Here is an 18,332-nt window from a genome sequence, read left to right on the forward strand (position 1 = left end):
ATCAGGTAGTTGTATGAAAGATGGTTGAAAGTTGATCCAGTTGCTAGATACATGAAAAAAAGTTATAATAATTTACTAAGTTTCGTAAGTGACTTAAAGTAATTGAATTATAGTAGTTTTCATTTTTATTTCATCAAAATAAATTAAAATCTACGACAGTGTCAAGCGTTTCAATTTATTGTCTTTGCTTCCTAGGAACGCTGGTACAACGAAGGTCGAAAAAGCTAAGGACATGCTTTGCGTGACCAAAAATCGGTCAAGTCAGGACAACCAGCCGTAAAGCACCGAAAGTAGAAATTATACGATCAGTTTTTATTTCTTCTACCAGCCGTAGAAGCACGTGAAACAAGTGGAAATGCTGAACCAGTAGTAAGCGATGAGTAACCTGAAGAAACAGAGAACGTTCAAAGGCCACCCATTGTTGGTTCTCCACATGCCTCCTATAATCCAAATAAGAAAAAGAAGAGTTATGCAGAAACTTTACTCTATATACTTCGAGAGAAGAAAGAAACAACTTCATCAATGGATGACCCTGCAACACATTTTGCATTGTCTCTTGTACCAATGCTGAAAGCAATACCCGCACGCCGCGCGGGGTAGCCGCGTGGTCTCGGGCGTCTTGTCACGGTTCGCACGGATTCGGAGGTTCGAGTCCTCCCTCGGGCATGGGTGTGTGATTGTGTTGTCCTTAGCGTAAGTTAGATTAAGTAGTGTGTAAGCTTAGGGACCGATGACCTCAGCAGTTTGGTCCTATAAGAACTTACCACAGATTTCCAGAAAAGAAACCCACACACCGAATGATCGGTGCACAAATTGATATTCTTCAGGTAATAAGACATTTCCAGAACACGTGTCTACCAAATGACACACGTGATAGTTTCAGTGGTGGCGTTCGGTATTCTAGCATCTCCACCCCTGTGCGAGTGTTTACGGCAACATCTATGTCTGACAAAACTCTACTATCTGGTGAGCAAGATGTATGAGACAGGCGAAATTCCCTCACACTTCAAGAAGAACATAATAATTCCAATCCCAAAGAAAGCAGATGTTGACAGATGTGAAAATTACCGAACTATCAGTTTAATAAGTCACAGCTGCAAAATACTAACGCGAATTCTTTACAGACGAATGGAAAAACTGGTAGTAAAACTGGTAGAAGCCGACCTCGGGGAAGATCAGTTCGGATTCCGTAGAAATGTTGGAACACGTGAGGCAATACTGGCCCTACGACTTATCTTAGAAGCTAGATTAAGAAAAGGCAAACCTACGTTTCTAGCATTTGTTGACTTAGAGAAAGCTTTTGACAATGTTGACTGGAATACAGTCTTTCAATTTCTGAAGGTGGCAGGGGTAAAATACAGGGACCGAAAGGCTATTTAAAATTTGTACAGAAACCAGATGGCAGTTATAAGAGTCGAGGGACATGAAAGGGAAGCAGTGGCTGGGAAGGGAGTGAGACAGGGTTGTAGCCTCTCCCCGATGCTATTCTATCTGTATATTGAGCAAGCAGTAAAGGAAACAAAAGAAAAGTTCGGAGTAGGTATTAAAATCCATAGAGAAGAAATAAAAACTTTTGAGGTTCGCCGATGACATTGTAATTCCGTCAGACACAGCAAAGGACTTGGAAGAGCAGTTGAACGGAATGGACAGTGTCTTGAGAGGAGGATATAAGATGAACATCAACAAAAGCAAAAAGAGGATAGTGGAATGTAGTCGAATTAAGTCGGGTGATGCTGAGGGAATTAGATTAGGAAATGAGACACTTAAAGTAGTAAAGGAGTTTTGCTATTTGGGGAGAAAAATAACTGATGATGGTCGAAGTAGAGAGGATGTAAAATGTAGAATGGCAATGGCAAGGAAAGCGTATCTGAAGAAGAGAAATTTGTTAACATCGAGTATGGGTTTAAGAGACAGGAAGTCGTTTCTGAAAGTATTTGTATGGAGTGTAGCCATGTATGGAAGTGAAACATGGACGATTAATAGTGTAGACAAGAAGAGAATAGAAGCTTTCGAAATGTGGTGCTACAGAAGAACGCTGAAGATTAGATGGGTAGATCACATAACTAATGAGGAGGTATTGAATGGAATTAGGAAGAAGAGAAATTTTTGGCACATCTTGACTAGAAGAAGGGATCGGTTGGAAGGGAATATTCTGAGGCATCATGGGGTCACCAATTTAGTACTAGAGGGCAGCGTTTAGGGTAAAAAACCGTAGAGGGAGACCGAGATGAATACACTAAGCAGATTCAGAAGGACGTAGGCTGCAGTAGGTACTGGGAGATGAAGAAGCTTGTACAGGATAGAGTAGCATGGAGAGCTGCATCGAACCAGTCTCAGGACTGAAGACCACAACAACAACAACATGTCTGACAATCAACCTACTGCTGGAATCAGCTCGTACACCGTCCTTACGTCTTCTCATGATTGCGACAGCTTGAACGCATACCGCACAATTTTTCTGTGCCATCAAATGAATCAGAAACTATGTAAGATGTCACTACACGCAACAGTGTTTACACTTTATACCTGCACTCATTTTCTGTCGTTGTAATCAGTTGCTTTGGACATATTTTATACAGGATGTATCGATTACTGTTATTAACTGGTTTTCTCGAATAATGAATAATATCAAACCAAATACAAAATGTGTAATCTCATGCAACCAACCGTAATGTAACACCGAGTCTCTCTTCCGGCGGAATCGCCAGTCGCAGATTTGTGTTTTGGTAGGTGGTGGCAGGTCCCAGAATTGTGACCGCTCGTCAAATGACGTTGCGCTCATGCGGAAATAACTGAAGAATTTCTCTGGGTAACATCTCAGCTCTTGAAATATTAAAGCGAATTTCCCTTTATTTAGTCTTTCAGACATACACGAGTGAATCCAATACTTCCTTTCCCATTGTTTTGTCATTTGTCGAGTGATAAGAGCAAAAAACCACTTCAGTCTCAAAACAATCCATCTCTGTGCACTGGTCGACTGCACTGCATAAACCCTTCAGAATGGGTTCGCTGTCAGGAAGCAGTTGCTCATCATGAATGAGCTCTCAAAAACCGAAGCATTAGGACAGCAACAAAGACGAAGTGGTTGCGCGACAATAAATCTCACGTGTGCGCCCGCTCTGACTGATTGTTACTAACAGTGTTGCCAACTCTAAAAAACCCGAGTCGCTAGATTCAATATCAAAAGTCGCTAAAACTGATTTTACTAGGGGTGTACTGAAAATTTCGTGCTGTGAATGAATGGTGCAATAAGCCAGGGTGTGGGGGGGGGGGGGGGAGGGGGGGTTGATAAAATATTAATAAAAATTGTCTCATACGTAATTGCTATATTGACTTAATTAAATAACGCATCGCTTATAACAACATACATATAAAATACGCTAACGTTTAATTAAACGTGTTATCATAACTGACGCAACACATAAATTGTTGTTTCAATCACAGTAGTCAAATATACTAGAAATATACAACTATATTTGTAACAAAAGAAAACAAGAACTCAAATTAGGTTACAAAATATACACATGCCGCTATGTGAGCTATTCATCGTCGTCACTCAGAAGTTCGAATAACTCTTCTGTTTCATACTCTGACAGAACTGTAGTTGATGTAGAGGGTTGAACGTCGCTCAAAAGATGATGTTGCAGTTCGACTGGTTTTGTCACAAAAGAGTAACTTTTGTTCGTTCCAATAAGCTCCAATATGGCTGACGGTATGCCAAAAGATGCACAATCTTTATTTTGTTGCTTCAGCTTGTCTCTCAATATGATTAAAGCATTAATCGTCTTTAACGATAATCTGTTACGTTGTTTTGTTTTTATAATGTTCATAGAACTGAATATTCTTTCCACTCCTGCATTTGAATGCGGTAGGCATAGAACAGTCATTGCTAGCTGTGAAATCAAAGAAAAAGGATTCTCCCCTGCGGCATTTTTATACTGCAAAACCTCACTCCAAAATCGAACAGTGTTAGTAGTGTTATTCCACCTAATGAAGTTGATATTATGCCATTCTTGCAGCATACCATCTATGAAATCGTCACTAAAACCCAATTCTTTGGCTACATCCGCTACAGCATTATTTTTATTCACTTTTAGTGTTTCTTCAACATTCAGCATTGACATTTTTTTGTTGTTGAATTTCTTTTATGAGTTTCAGACTAAACTGAATGCATATCTTCTTCAAATAAACTTTATTTTCTTCAGACAAACTTGACTAAGACAATTTCTGTTCAAACATAAAGCCAAGGTTCGGTTTTGCGTACATACATTCGCTTGGAACTGGTGTTGTCAACAAATCAACAGTTGGAAAAACTATGTTTTGTCCGAGTGACTACATGAGAAATACAAGTGTATCTATTAATTTATTTTGTCTTCTCCTTCAAAAGCTTTTATTGCTATTTGTACGTCTTTTAAAGCATGTTTAGGGTAAAACATGTAAAGATGATTTGAGTCGTCAAAATACAACTTGTACAAAAGATCAGCAATGTAACAATTGTCTTGAACCATGGCAAGTGAAAACTGTTGCTTTAGTTCTTCCCACTGCTCCACAATTCTTTGTATTGCTGGTTCAAATGAAAGCCAACGTGTTGTACAGACCTTCAAAAATTTTAGTGGCTGTTTTCCACAATTTATTGTCTCATAAACCTTTTTATATTCCTCTTTTCTTTTGGGTGAAATGGAGAACCAATTGTAGGTTTCTCGCACAAGAAACTCTATGTTTTTAGGCATGGTATTCACTGAGGCATGCGAAACTGCAAGCTGAAGAGTGTGACAAATGCAACGGATCAATACGAAATACTGCAAACCATATTCTCGCTTGAGTTGCTCGAAAAGCCCATTGTTTATTCCAACCATTGCGGAAGCATTATCTGTGTCAATTCCTACCATATTAGCGATTGGAAGTTTGAGATCTTTCAAAGAATTCACAAGAACAGCAGCCAGATTTCTTGCATCTCCAGTTCCTACTACAGCGAGTTTGAGAAATGCTGATCTAATGGTTTGGTTGTTTACACTATAGTACCGTATAACGATACCTAGCATTTTACATATTGATACATCTGTGGGTTCATCTATTAGTACACCGTATTTTTGGTTACCTATATCTTCAACCAATGATTGTGTAAAATATGGAGGCAAAACTTCAGTTATAATGTTAGTGCACTTTGTACGATGTAATTAAATGTTTTTAGCGCCCTCATCGCCGGAAAACACCTTCTTGCACAGTCCTAAATTATCTTCAGCTAAAGTAGAACAATATTCAGCAATAAATAAAGAAAGGGTGCCTTCCGCTCTGCTTGCTATTCTAACTGTAGTTTTCGGAACAATTTTCACAGGTAAGGTGGTTCGTGTTTTTTTAAATCAATTTTTTGTTTATGATTAATAGTTTTCGAATGCTTTCTAATATCACACAATTTAGCATAAAACTCTGTTGCACATACTTGACATCTTGCCTTGGATAAGTCTCCAACGACTGGTTTCAGTCGCCTATTGAATTCAGGTTCTGCTTCCCACGCATCCCGATATTTTTGAGCGTACTGCTTCTTCTTCTGCGGTAAATCCATTATGTAAGCCACCACAACGTAAGTTTCACCAATTTATAATCACTGAAAATACATTAAAACTCAGGCGAACTATAGGTCATGAAACAATCTACTCACTCGGTAACTAGTTATCAGTCCTATTGTTCATTGTTTAAAACGTAATAGTGTCTGAGATACCCCCACCGAATTGTTCTTGCGTTACCACTGTGCATGTGGTAATAATTTGACTGTGAGTTAACATTTCGAAAAATTAGAGGTTGCTGGACAGAGACGTATTTTATTATACTTAATATTACGTATGTTTTTTTCTCAGTTCGAAAAATAAAGGGAGTTCAAAAGTTGAAGAATTATAGATCGATACGCTATCGACGATAACAGGCTAGTGGGTAATGAATAATGAATTGTTCTATAGTCAAGTTTTTCTTACCCTATAGGCAATTCCCACATTCAGGTTTACTAACTGCTGAACAATGCTACATGATCTGCTAAGAAGTTAATTTAACATAGTAAATCTAGAACAAAGTCAGTGTAGTATCCATTCTATAGTTAATGAAAATACTGGCCCAAAATAGTTTTGATTTGTACTTCAAAAGTCGTCAGTACTCCAAAAGTCGCCAGATAAGTCGCTAAATCATTTTTGTCGCTAAATTGGCAACACTGGTTACTAAGAACATTTTTTTTTCCTAACGTAACTCGCCTCCCCCCTTGTACGCCATTCGCCCCCCCCCCCCTCCACTCCACCCCCAATCCCCACCCCAGGGTCGCGTCCCAGTTTGAGACACACTGATCTAGCGGGATTTATGGCATGCAAATCGGGATAAAAGTCTACTGTAGTGTACTACGTTGATGTAAACTTTTAGTTGAGTGGCAGGGGCTAGCAGTGCACGCGGTGAGCCCTGCACGTTGTTTATCAAATCTGCATGTATTTGGACCGTAAGGCAATTACGTCATGCCAGTTGCTCCTTAAAACGTGCCCAAGTGACGGTTCCTCGTGACTCTGATGCCAAGTTTCACGGAGTCGAGAGAGGAGTAGGAACGGAACGTAGCGCGGTAGATTTAGTGCCGTATATTTCAGATTACCATATTTGTATTACGTTTAACAGCATTCAAAGAAAAATAACCAATAAAACCGCAAGCTGTCGGGAGTAAGGGTGTTCGCGTGCTCTTACAAAGCAACGGCCACTGTATTGACGTCAAAACGGGGCAAATGCCTCATTCTCACTGCTCATAGCGCCATATTTTCACCTGGCGGCAGAAAGTAGAACTATTGTTTTTAGTATACTCCATCAGTGCATCGACTAATGATCGTAAGTACGATATTTCAGCATCGTACGATATAAATATTCCGCACTGCAGCATTCGGAGCGCCGTCAGTTTAATTATAACCACCCGATATGCCACAGGTGAAAAGATTCAAATGGATAGGTGATAACACACAACCTTGTAGGAAGTCTATTTGTATGGTATTCGACAAAGACAAGAGTTTTGAATGTTTGAATTTTTTCCGCAGTTGCGACAATTGAATGAGGATGGAGTGGCATTGTTGATCGCTTAATTTTCAGTGACGAAGCCACTTTTCGCACTAATGGGGAAGTGAACAGACATAATTGTCGAATCTGAGGTACAAAGCATCCACACGAATGCACTGAATTTGTGCAAGATTTCCCAAAGGTAAATGTTTTTTGTGTCTTGTCACGTAGAAAACTATATGGGCCATTCTTCTTCGCCAAGAGCACTGTCTCTGGATATTCCTCCTTAGACATATGTTGCAACAATGGATGATGCCTCAAATACAATCGGACTCTCCGTTCATCTTTCAGCAGGATGGAGCTCCACCCCATTTTCATCGTGAAGTTCCTGGGTACCTGAACACGGAGCTGCCAAATCGATGGATCGGCCGTGCCACAGAAGGGGAAAGCTGTTTAATGAAATGGCCTCCCTGATCACCAGATCTCATTCTGTGTGGCTCTTTCCTGTGGGGTCACATTAAAGATCTGGTGTATGTACTGCCTCTACCACGTGATGTAGCAGAGCTCCGGGAGAGAATACGGCAAGCGACTGCCACAGTCGACGATGCCATGCTAGGACGGGTACAACAAGAACTCGATTCCAGTATTGACGTCTGCCGGGTCATTCATGGTTCGCACATCAAATGTTTGGTATAAAAAAAATTTAAAAAAACCCTTCAGAGTTTCTCTTCAAACTACAATTGTATGACATCTGTACAATGTTTAGTTCTTGTGCAATAACTAATTGAAAGCGTTTCCTGGACTTTATGTACACCCTGTGTTATCGTAAGGTCTGTCTCAGTTTAAATGGCCAGCTTAAGTAGGTTTAAATCGATTGAGGTTTTGGCGATCTAAGGACCTGCATGTTTGCCGATAGTTTTTTTCTAACCCAACTTGCTTAGCCTGAATGGTGTTGTTTTCAGTTAATGGCATTTGAACTCTTTAGGGTATGACACACTCCAGAATTTTGCTCGTGGTCTTGAGGAGCCTGCTGGGGCTCACAGCACAGACATTGGTATGTAAGAATTTGTAGCCATTTTTGACTATTTTTTGACCGTGGCTGTCTCAAAAAATATGTAAAGGCTTTAACCACTGCTGCCAGTCACATAGCCTGATGATGAGGTATAGCCTCGAAACATTTCCCACAATAAATAAATAATACACTAGTTAACAAACTATTGTGACTGGTAGCGGTGGTTAAAAACCTTTACATAGCCTCCGTGTGTAGTTGCAGAGAGCATGGATTTACACCAGGTGATTTTTATGGTGTCAGGGAATGTGCCCGCTGCACAGGGCAGAAATATGCGGAACTCCATCGGTGGTGTGGTCTGGCAAACCTTGTTGTTGGAATCGCTTTTGATATCACTGACAGAACACTAGACAAAACAACTTACCAATTTGTTAAGTGGCAAGTTTGTGTCTACGTGTGGTAGATAGATTAAAATAATAATGACATGACAGATTTTCTGTGCTAGTGTCGGAAGTTTCCTTTACGCTCTCAGTTTCAGTGTTGAAGTTTCTTTGCAGAGGCAAACAGTACAATGTCGTGGGCAAAATGGAGGTGGTTCAGACGTGTTCCATTTTATCCTTTATTCTCTTCAGAGGGAATGTTTCCAGAACTGATGATCATCTCTGGTATACCTTCCCCACCGTAGAATTATCGTCAGTTCTTGTCCTGAGTAATATGTCGTAGGGTTTGTGACGTACCCTTCAGCCTCGGTTTCGGATCTATATCGTGACTTCAACTCCCAGTGAATGCTATGTTACCAACATACGCGTGTTCACTAGTTGCAGGGAGGATGGCATTGCAATCTAAGATGGCGCTGGTGGGAAATTAAAAAAAATTCAAGATTGCTGATGACGGGAAATTTAAAAATTGAAGTAGTGTAGTATTGTAAATATATCTAAAATATTTTGATTCATAATTCGGACCGTTCAGATACTTTTGAACATGGCAGGTACTGGCTGGTGACTTTTTCGTTCTAATGGCTGGCGACATACTGTGCTGTGATTCGCTGTTTCAATTTAATAGAAGCTAAAATCTTTAGATTTTCCCCCGGCACTGTTTAATTTCTTTAAATTTCCCACTGCTGCCATTCTGTATTCTTTACATTTCCTGTCAACGCCATCTCGGATTGCGATGTCATTGTCCCTGCATCCAGGAAGCTTGTCAATAAACATGAAAAGTACCTTACAGTGAAAATTACTCAATCTTTGATGAAAATCTCATGTTCCCTGATATGGATGTCTCATTCAACAATGAATCCTAAATCATGCGACTGCAGTGCCACTAAATAAAAATTTTTACCTTCATTCATCTTGGTACTGTTTTCGTTCTAAATCACTAATCAAATCTTTCTCCTCTGTTTCACAATATTCAAACACAAATCGTTTTACTTAAACACGTATGCACTTAACTTTACTTCTACATTGCCTCGAGTCCTCTGCCCGCAGTCTGTCTCACTGTCACCCTAACGACAGAACACTTGCGCTGCTCGCTGCCAAGCAGCGATGACAAAACACGCATTTTCCAGCTACAGAGCTACTGCGACCAAAGACTGTTCTCGAAAAATAAGATATTCAAAATTATCGCTTGGCGTTTGAGTCATCTAAAGTATGTAAAAATTCCAGGAATGCAAATAACGAACTCCCAATAGACATATTTCACTATCCCACGGCCTCTGCAGCCAGAATTTTGTAGGATGATTTTTGCATATGGCAAAGAGCGTAGTGAAACATTCGTCTATACAATATTACACAAAAGTAGAAGTAAACTAAGAAGTACTACATTATATCATAGAGAAACATGAAAAGATTACAGAATATACAATATATACATGTGACATGCATATATGCACCGTAAAGAAGTCATGAAAAATTTTGTTTTGTAATTAGTGGTGCTCAGTCGCACATAAATTAATTTCCAAAAAGCTTTGTACATTTCGTGCTCCAAGTAATGTTACAAATATTGCTTACATTGGTGCCCAGGTGCACTCAGAATATGTTATATTTCATTTGACAGAAGTGTGCACAAGTTGAAGAAAATTGTGTATTACATTAGTGTGCACTAGTTATAAAGTCATCAAGAAAAATGACATTAATGGCGTTATTATTTTTGTAGTCGTTCTGCACAAAAACTCATGAGATTGACCTGTGATTACATTGTCTTTTAGTCGTAGCAAATATGTATCGAAGCAATTTCTTTTCGTGGTTATTGTACACGAAGCTCTTGGCGTGAGTGTACACAGTACACTACCTAGTAAATGTTGAAGTGTCTTTTAGCACTTATAACATTGTTTTATAATTTATGAAGTGAAAGCATTGTAGCATGATTGTTTGTGAGGCGACTAAGAATGGATGCAGTACTTGCCCATAATGAGTCCAGTGATAACTAGAGTCAGTCAATTCACAAAAGGTACTGCCATGTCATTTTCACCAAATGACTGTGTAGTCATCTAAAATCATGTTAATCGATGTGGCATGTCGCGCTAAAGAAACGTTCATAATACGTCGAACTTTCTCAGACTGCACTTAGTGAGTCCTTGAATGTGCTGCTTTTACAAAGCACATGTATTCTGTTACAATACAGCGAAAAAAAATGAAGTTAAGACATTTATCCAAAGCTATATATAGTAAATTCTCAGATTACGTGGCAAAGAATAACAAACATTTCTGACCAGCATCGAGATTACATTTTATACAGATGTGTCGGTAGTGACATCTTAGAGAAAATAATCACAATCGAAATCTGTGAGAGGAAAGAAACATTAAAATACTGTAATCATTACATGCATGGGCAATGTGCAAATATCAATATGCAAACATTGTTGTCAGTGTTATTACTGTTTACACGAGTATGAGTAGACCACTCGTGTCGTTATTCAAGAGTACTATAGTGATTTCTGCAGCGTATTTTTTCTTTTTTTTTCATACTCGAGTGAATGCTCATAAGATTACAGAGTAAAGGGAAGGAAAAGAGAGGAATGTGCAGTACATTTTGCTGCTGTAAAAAAAGAAGAAATTATTGCATTTGTCTGTCGTCTGTCAGTTACAAAACATAAAGCAAATGAAAATGTGATCTCTAAACCTTAACCTATGCACATGCCAATTATTTGTAATTACCCTACAGTCCCTGGCCAAATTATTAGACGCACTGCACATGTTTAATGTTATTTGTAATGATTATGTGTTGAGTACTATGTTTAATGTTATTAAACGGAAAATTTATCACAGTTAGTCAGGGCACTTACTACATTGTTGAATTTTGTATTTATTGTTGCTTCGTGACATTTGAGTGTTGACTTATTGTAAGTATCAACGTGCACAGTACAGCGTACAGGAAAGGACCTGTTCATTTGCGTTCTCGCATGTAACTGGTGTAATACTTTGTTCGCCTTGATTATCAATTTCGTAATATCGACATCACAATTGATTGTTTAACAGCTAGATATTACTAATCCTTTAAAAATGGATAAGAGAGGTGACCTTTCACTACGTAAAAAACCTGAGGTGAAAGCGCTCGTTAATACGAAAATGTATTCCAATCGGGAAATGTCACGAAGGTTGGAAATGTAAGAAGCTAGCGTGAGGCGCATGAAGAAGAAAATTGATTCAGGTGAAGACTGGTCCCCAGAAGGAAGAATAAATGTGGAAGAAAACCAATGTTCACTCCAAGTTCTGAAAGATTTCTCAAAAGAATTTACCCAGAAATCAGATTTGCAACAACGAAACAGATAAAATCTCAACCGGACAAGGCTAATGTGAATGCATCTGAACGCACTGTTCACAGAAAGTTGAAGGATATTGGTTTCAAGGCCTGTTGACCCGCTGGAAAACCAAAGTTAACAGCCACAATGAAAGCAAAGTGTCTGAAGTGGGCTAAACAGTGGTGTGATAAAGATGTGGACGTCTGGAGATGAGTAATTTAACTTTAAGATTATCATTTTCGATGTGTTATAACCTGTGCTGCATTTATTCGTAGTATATTAATTATGTTTCTTGATTTTTTACAGGTATGCTTCAGCGATGAAAGCACGTTTGAAATTTTAACTAACAAATCTCAGTATGTGCACCGTCGAACAGGAGAAAAATTTCATCCCGACTGCATTACTCAGACCGCAAAACATGCAACTAAGGAGATGATTTGGTCTGTCATCTGTGGCAAGGGTACAGGAAGTCTTTACGTGGTTAAAGACATATGAGGCAAGACAAGCACAAGGAAGTCCTGCATAAACTTTTAATACCACAGCTCAGAGAATGGTTCCCGAATTTTTACGCAGGATGGAGCTCCCTGTCACACAGCTAGGTCAGTTAAATCCTTTCTGAAGGAACAAAATATCCCTTTGTTAGACTGGCCAGGTAATAGTTCCGACATGGACCCCATAGAAAATGTATTGGAACTAATGAAGAGTGAAGTGACAAAAGATATCACAACGAAAACGCAGCTCTTGGAGAAGATCATCCATGTGTGGTATCATCATCCACAAATGCAGGATACAATAGTGTTGCATCAACATGCCACGTCGTATTAAGCTGCAAAAGGTGGCAAAACAAGATATTAAAACTAATGTTTTCGCTTTTACAATATTTTAATTTTTGTTGTCATTATTGCAATATTTTCAACAAATTGAAATAAAATATTTTCAACAGATACTACGTTTTATTTATATTTTATATCACCATAGTTATGGAGTAGACTACACATAATCATTTTATCACAATTTGTGTATTAAAAAACAAATTTCGTGAGACATAAATCAAAATTTGCTTAAAAACTGTAGTGCGTCTAATAAACTGACCAGGGACTGTAAATGCAAAATTTAAATGGTATCAAAAAGAGTACTTAATATCTATGAACAAGCAAAATAAAAATACAGAATTAAAATAATTAAAAAATTTTGTCTTTCCTATGAAGTCGGTTAGCTATAGCTGAAAAAGAATGAGAAATTATATTATCCTGTGAATGAGGAAAAAATCCATTAGCGCAAGCAGAACTATGGATTCATCAAATCAAGTACATGGCAATAAGCGTCTTCAGTCCTTCACGTTGCTGTTCGCAAAGAAGAAAATGCATATTGTTGAGACAAAGTGTTTATCTTCCTGTAAATTCATAGACTTGCACTATGTTATGCAACACCTTATCGCAAACCATTAGAAATACTACTCATTAGAGAAACACACAAACCCCAAGGGTAAAATCGTCACATAATTACTAACAATCTTTAACATCAGTATGCCATACTTCAAATCATAAACGATAAACGTCTGCATAATAATCATAAAAAATTCGCTATCCTCACTCCCTGTTATCTTATCATATCATCATTATAAAAATCCACAAATTATTGCTTCACACACTTCATCTGTAATAAATGCTTCAGTCTTCATATGCGACACCTATATTAAAATTCTTACAGTCAATGAAGAAACCCTGGTTGTAGCACAGACGCTGAAATTAAATATCTCCTCTGATTACTGACGGTACATGTTGCACATTTGCAAATATATGTACGTTACCTGTTTTATCATTCCTATCTGTACGTTAGCCTGTAATAGAAAATGCATTATGACGCACAAAATTCGATGTTATTGTTTCTCATGTTGCTTTTATTTTCTGTGACGTCTTTGTCTTTGGCGGAAAAAATCCAAGCTGTCTTCTTTTACGTAACCTTTGCTTGTAAAATGATGGATTGTAAAGATCTGGGTCAATTATTTTAGAACATAGCGTTGTATATGGTCTGTAACAATTGTATCTATTACATAAGTCATGACGCAGTGAAACCAAAGAGACGAAACGCCTTATAGACACAGTATGAGCCAAAGCAATTGCTATTCTGTGTGCATATACAGGTTGGAATCGGTACAGAGCTGGTGTTGAGTGGTTCTGGTACTGAGCCATAACGAATTTATTAACGTTTCTTAAAACACTGATGAATTTATTTTTAAAAGCAAACATTCAAGAATAACTTTAACTGAAAAGACTAAATTTCAGTAAACAACTGGTGGTAAACAACTCATAAGGGCAACAGTATAAAATCACTTCCTGTTAGTAAAGAATATTAAATGAAATAAAGAAAATACATTCACATTACAAACAGCAAAACATATGATGAAGTGGTTATGTCACAAATATCAACCATCGGCTATTGCTAGTAATTATCAGAACGCCATTGCCTTCGAAGTAGCCAAAATGACTGACAAAGGTGGTTCAAATTTATGGTGATAGGGGCGGTGGCAGGGGGGACGTCAGTAGCAATAATTCCTCCTCCTCTATTAACACAGGACGGAGGTTGCCGCTACCACAGCAATAGAAACCTTCATTAAAATTTCAGTCATGGCATTGAGGCATCTTTAACAAGATCACTGTTAAGGAAAGATACAACAGAGACGACTCGTTAGTTAATTATTTAGTAAAAATTAAACTCATTACAAATGCAGAAATTCCTCTTTAGTTTTTTTTTAAGATGCAAACAAACAGCTCGAACTCGTGATACGAGCCTACAGTTAATTATAGACATAACTCAAAAGTGAGGTAGCTGCATTCATCAATTTTCACTGATTATAAAGCACAATTCGTAAACCAGAAGAATTACATCTGCATTCTTGTACCCTTAGATTCTAAAATAAGTTTGGAATAGTGACAGCCACAAGCCCACACTCATTGACAGAACTGAACTCAAGTAGTATCAGGCAAAACCTTCATAAATAACTCATTTATGTACATAACACGGGCAACCAATCTAACAACTGCGCCAGACACTTGCTGTCTTATTTAGGCGTTGCCGACCGCAGCGCCATATTCTGACTCTTCACATATCTCTGTATTTGAATACGCATGCCTATACCAATTCCTTTAGTTTAGATGGGTGCGTTGGTGTCATCTTTAGAGAAACGAAATTCAAATAATTATTCAGTGAACGGTTTTTGTATTGGTGATGTGATGACATCTCGAAGCGTTCCTTCTACGTTGGGATGTGGAACTCTTCGAATCCGAAACGGTCCGTAATAAAGTAATGGAAATTTCTGACACTTGTTCTTTGCTTTACAAGAGAATGTTGAGCTCGAACCAAAACTTTTTGTCCAACTTCGAATCATTTTCCTCTTCTCAGCTATCTTTCTTATTTCAGTTGTTGCAATGCCAATCAGTTCACGATTACGTAAACACTGTGACTTGGGGAAAGAAACAGGTTCTTTTATTTTGTTTGGAGGATTGTATTCTTCAAAAGTAACTGTGGCAAGAGCAAAGTTGTATCATTAGGAATTGAATTAATGGTGTTCTAAAATATCTCATATATCTGTCCCATTCAGGGTATTGTTTGTGGCAATAAAGTCTACATACTTTTCCTATCTGTTTCATTATTCTTTCACATGTGTTGGAGGAAGCATGGTACCTGGAAATAAAAATGTGTTTAATCTTTCAGTTGTGCAATGTCCGAGGCCGTTGCGGAACTAAATTGTGATCAATTGCCAATATAACCTTTTCTACGTGTGGTAAAAAATTCTTAGTGAATGTAACTGAAAGAGTTTTAGCTGTAACTCTGCGAAGTGGCGTAAAGGAAATAAGTGTAGATGCTACCTCAACTGCAACAAACATGTAAGCAAAAATTTTTTTGTTCCTTAGAATAGGCGTGTAGAGGTCGACCGCCGCTAAATGACGTAATTTAATGGGGATAATTGACAAAAGCGGAGCCAAATGTGATGTATCGGAAGATTTTGCTTGCTGACAGTGTTTGCATTTCGTGAGAACGTGCCTAATTGTTTTCTCCATGTCCATGAAATAGGTTGTTTGACGAAGTATGGGGAAATACTTTCTTGGCCCGTAATGAGCATAGCTCAGATGGATATACCATATCAGTTTGTTGATAAGATCACCAAGAAGAAGCCAAGTATTACTGTCGGGTTTTAAATGTTTGAAAAGGATGTGATTTCGTACCAAGTAATAATGTCTGATAGTAGAATTTTGTTTGTTATGCCATAATTATACAATGAAGGCTTTCACGACCGGATGTATCAGCTGCCGAGAATTCTTCCGGGTTGTATGGCCGTGGTCCATGGAACTCTGACGTTTCGTCCAACGTAGCCTTGGACGAAACGTCAGGGGTAGAAGAGTTCCATGGACCACGGCCATACAACCCGGAAGAATTCTCGGCTATGCCATAATTGTTTGATATTCTTCCACACTGGATCCTTATCCTGTTCTTTGGTAATATCTTTTAACGCAGGTTACTAGATGTAAAAAAGTTTGATCGACAAAATTGTGTGGAAGCAGTCGTTTGAGAAGCAGTAAGAGATCGTGATAAAGCGTCAGCGTCTACATTTTGTGTGCCTGGAATATGGATGACTGAAATTGAATGACTGTACATAAAATTTCCATCCTCCCAGACGATCATGCGAAAATTTGGCGGACATGAGTAACTGAATTGCACAGAGGTCTGTACACACTTTAGAGTGTTTGCAATACAAGAAATAACGAAGCTTTGTAAAAGCCGAGAGGACTGATAATGTTTCGAGTTCTATAATGAAATAATTTATTTATGCTGGGGAAAATACACGACTGGCAAAGGCAATACTTTTCGTGACGATCACACCATTCTCTTCTATTTCCTGGAAGAGATGAACTCCAAGTTTTGGAGCTGTCTGTGCAACACAAAAATCTTTGTAAAGATCTGGGTGTGATAATAGTGGGGCATTCTATAAAGCACATTTCAGATTCAGTTAATGCCTGAGCATCCCAGAACCAATTTGAGTATTTACCACCTAGCTGACAAAGCCTTAGTATGTCTAAAGCCATATAATGAATAAAACGGCTAAAAAAATTGACGAGGCCAAGGAAACTTAGTGTTTTTTTAGTTGTGGGAATAGCTTGAAGTTTACCTGAGTCAGGTTCAGTTCCTTCAGCAGAGATGATGTGGCCTAAAAATAGATTTTCCAAACTCTAATTTACGTAGATTGACTGGAATACCCTGATGTGATAATGCATCCTGTAGTGACGTAACAAGACTGTTACGCCACTTGAGGTAGCCGATTGAAAGAAAGGCACGCGTACACACACGCCGACGGGTGTGAATTCTGGAACAGGATAACTATTGAATGGTAGTAAGAAAAGTACGTAGCTGCTTTATACTTAACTTTTATTATGTGATGAATACAGCGTTCTTCTTGAGACATTTATACTATAACTCTCAAAGTAGGTAAGGCTAATGGCGCCTTGCTAGGTCGTAGCCATGGACTTAGCAGAAGGCTATTCTAACTGTCTCTCGGCAAATGAGAGGAAGGCTTCGTCCGTATTGTCTCTAGCAATGTCGTCGTACAACTGGGGCGAGTGCTTGTTCGTATATAGAGACCTGCCTTGTGGTGGCGCTAGGTCTGCGATCACACAGTGGCGACACGCGGGTCCGACATGTACTAAATGGACCGCGGCCGATTTAAGCTACCACCTAGCAAGTGTGGTGTCTGGCGGTGACACCACACATCCAGTAGTACATTCAACGTACTGTTGTGTTTATGCCAAGTTGCTTCCGCAATGAGTATGTCATCGGCATATGCTGTGACCCTTTCTTTTAAATCAGATATAAGAGTAGTATTCATGCCACGAATGAAAGCTGCTGAAGATATGGTAAGGCCGAGGGGTAATTTGCAGAATTGATAACAATTACCAAAGCAATTGGCAGTGTACTTACCACAATTGGGGCAAAGTCCTATTTGCCAAAATCCAGTCTTTAAATCTGATGTCGAAAACACTGTTACTCCATGAAACTTTTGTATGATTTCATCAAGTTCCTGTGGTCTATCTGTTTCTGTAAATATAGTTTCATTAATCTGTCGTGAATCCAGACACGCCTTAACGATCTGTCTTGTTTGGAACCACATGTGCCGGGTGCATTGTCAAAAACCTGTAAATGCGATTATAAAACTTCTTGTAACTGTTGTCTGTCTTTGTCTGTTGCTGCTTCACAAATGTCTACCTTGGCTTTGATCGTCTGCGAAACGTCGAAATTAGATTCTTCACCTGCATTGTCAGTAGCAAAAGATGTCAGTGAAAAATGATGTGTATTCTTTGTGTTTAAAAAACTTGCGTGTGAAAATTTTGTGTCTTTTGCATTAAAAGACATTGCCAAAAACATGATAAGGGTCCAGTGTCGAAGAATATCAATCAATTATAACAAATCAAATTCTTCTGTCAGATGTCATTACTTGGTACGAAATCATCTCCTGTTGATTTCCTGTTCATTCACTGAAATGCTCTGCTGAAACTGTAATGCAACTTACTTGTTATTGTTACG

General features: G+C 38.6%; 1 protein-coding gene across 4 annotated transcripts in view; it reads left to right on the plus strand.

The window, feature by feature from the left end:
• LOC126424756 (zinc finger protein 571-like) overlaps positions 1 to 18,332 on the plus strand; it is a 125,856-nt gene that overhangs the window by 90,397 nt on the left and 17,127 nt on the right. For 2 of the 4 annotated variants that reach the window (XR_007576207.1, XM_050087495.1), the window contains one exon: positions 12,063 to 12,698. The exons of the other annotated variants lie outside the window; for them this stretch is intronic. Coding sequence is in view for 1 of the 2 variants with exons in the window: in XM_050087495.1 (XP_049943452.1) it covers positions 12,063 to 12,099 (37 nt within the window). In the remaining variant the exon portion in view is untranslated. Of the gene's footprint in view, positions 1 to 12,062; positions 12,699 to 18,332 lie in introns of those variants that run through there. 4 annotated transcript variants of the gene reach the window in all.

This window comes from Schistocerca serialis, chromosome 10 (genome assembly GCF_023864345.2).
Source record: "Schistocerca serialis cubense isolate TAMUIC-IGC-003099 chromosome 10, iqSchSeri2.2, whole genome shotgun sequence".
Lineage (NCBI taxonomy): Eukaryota > Metazoa > Arthropoda > Insecta > Orthoptera > Acrididae > Schistocerca > Schistocerca serialis.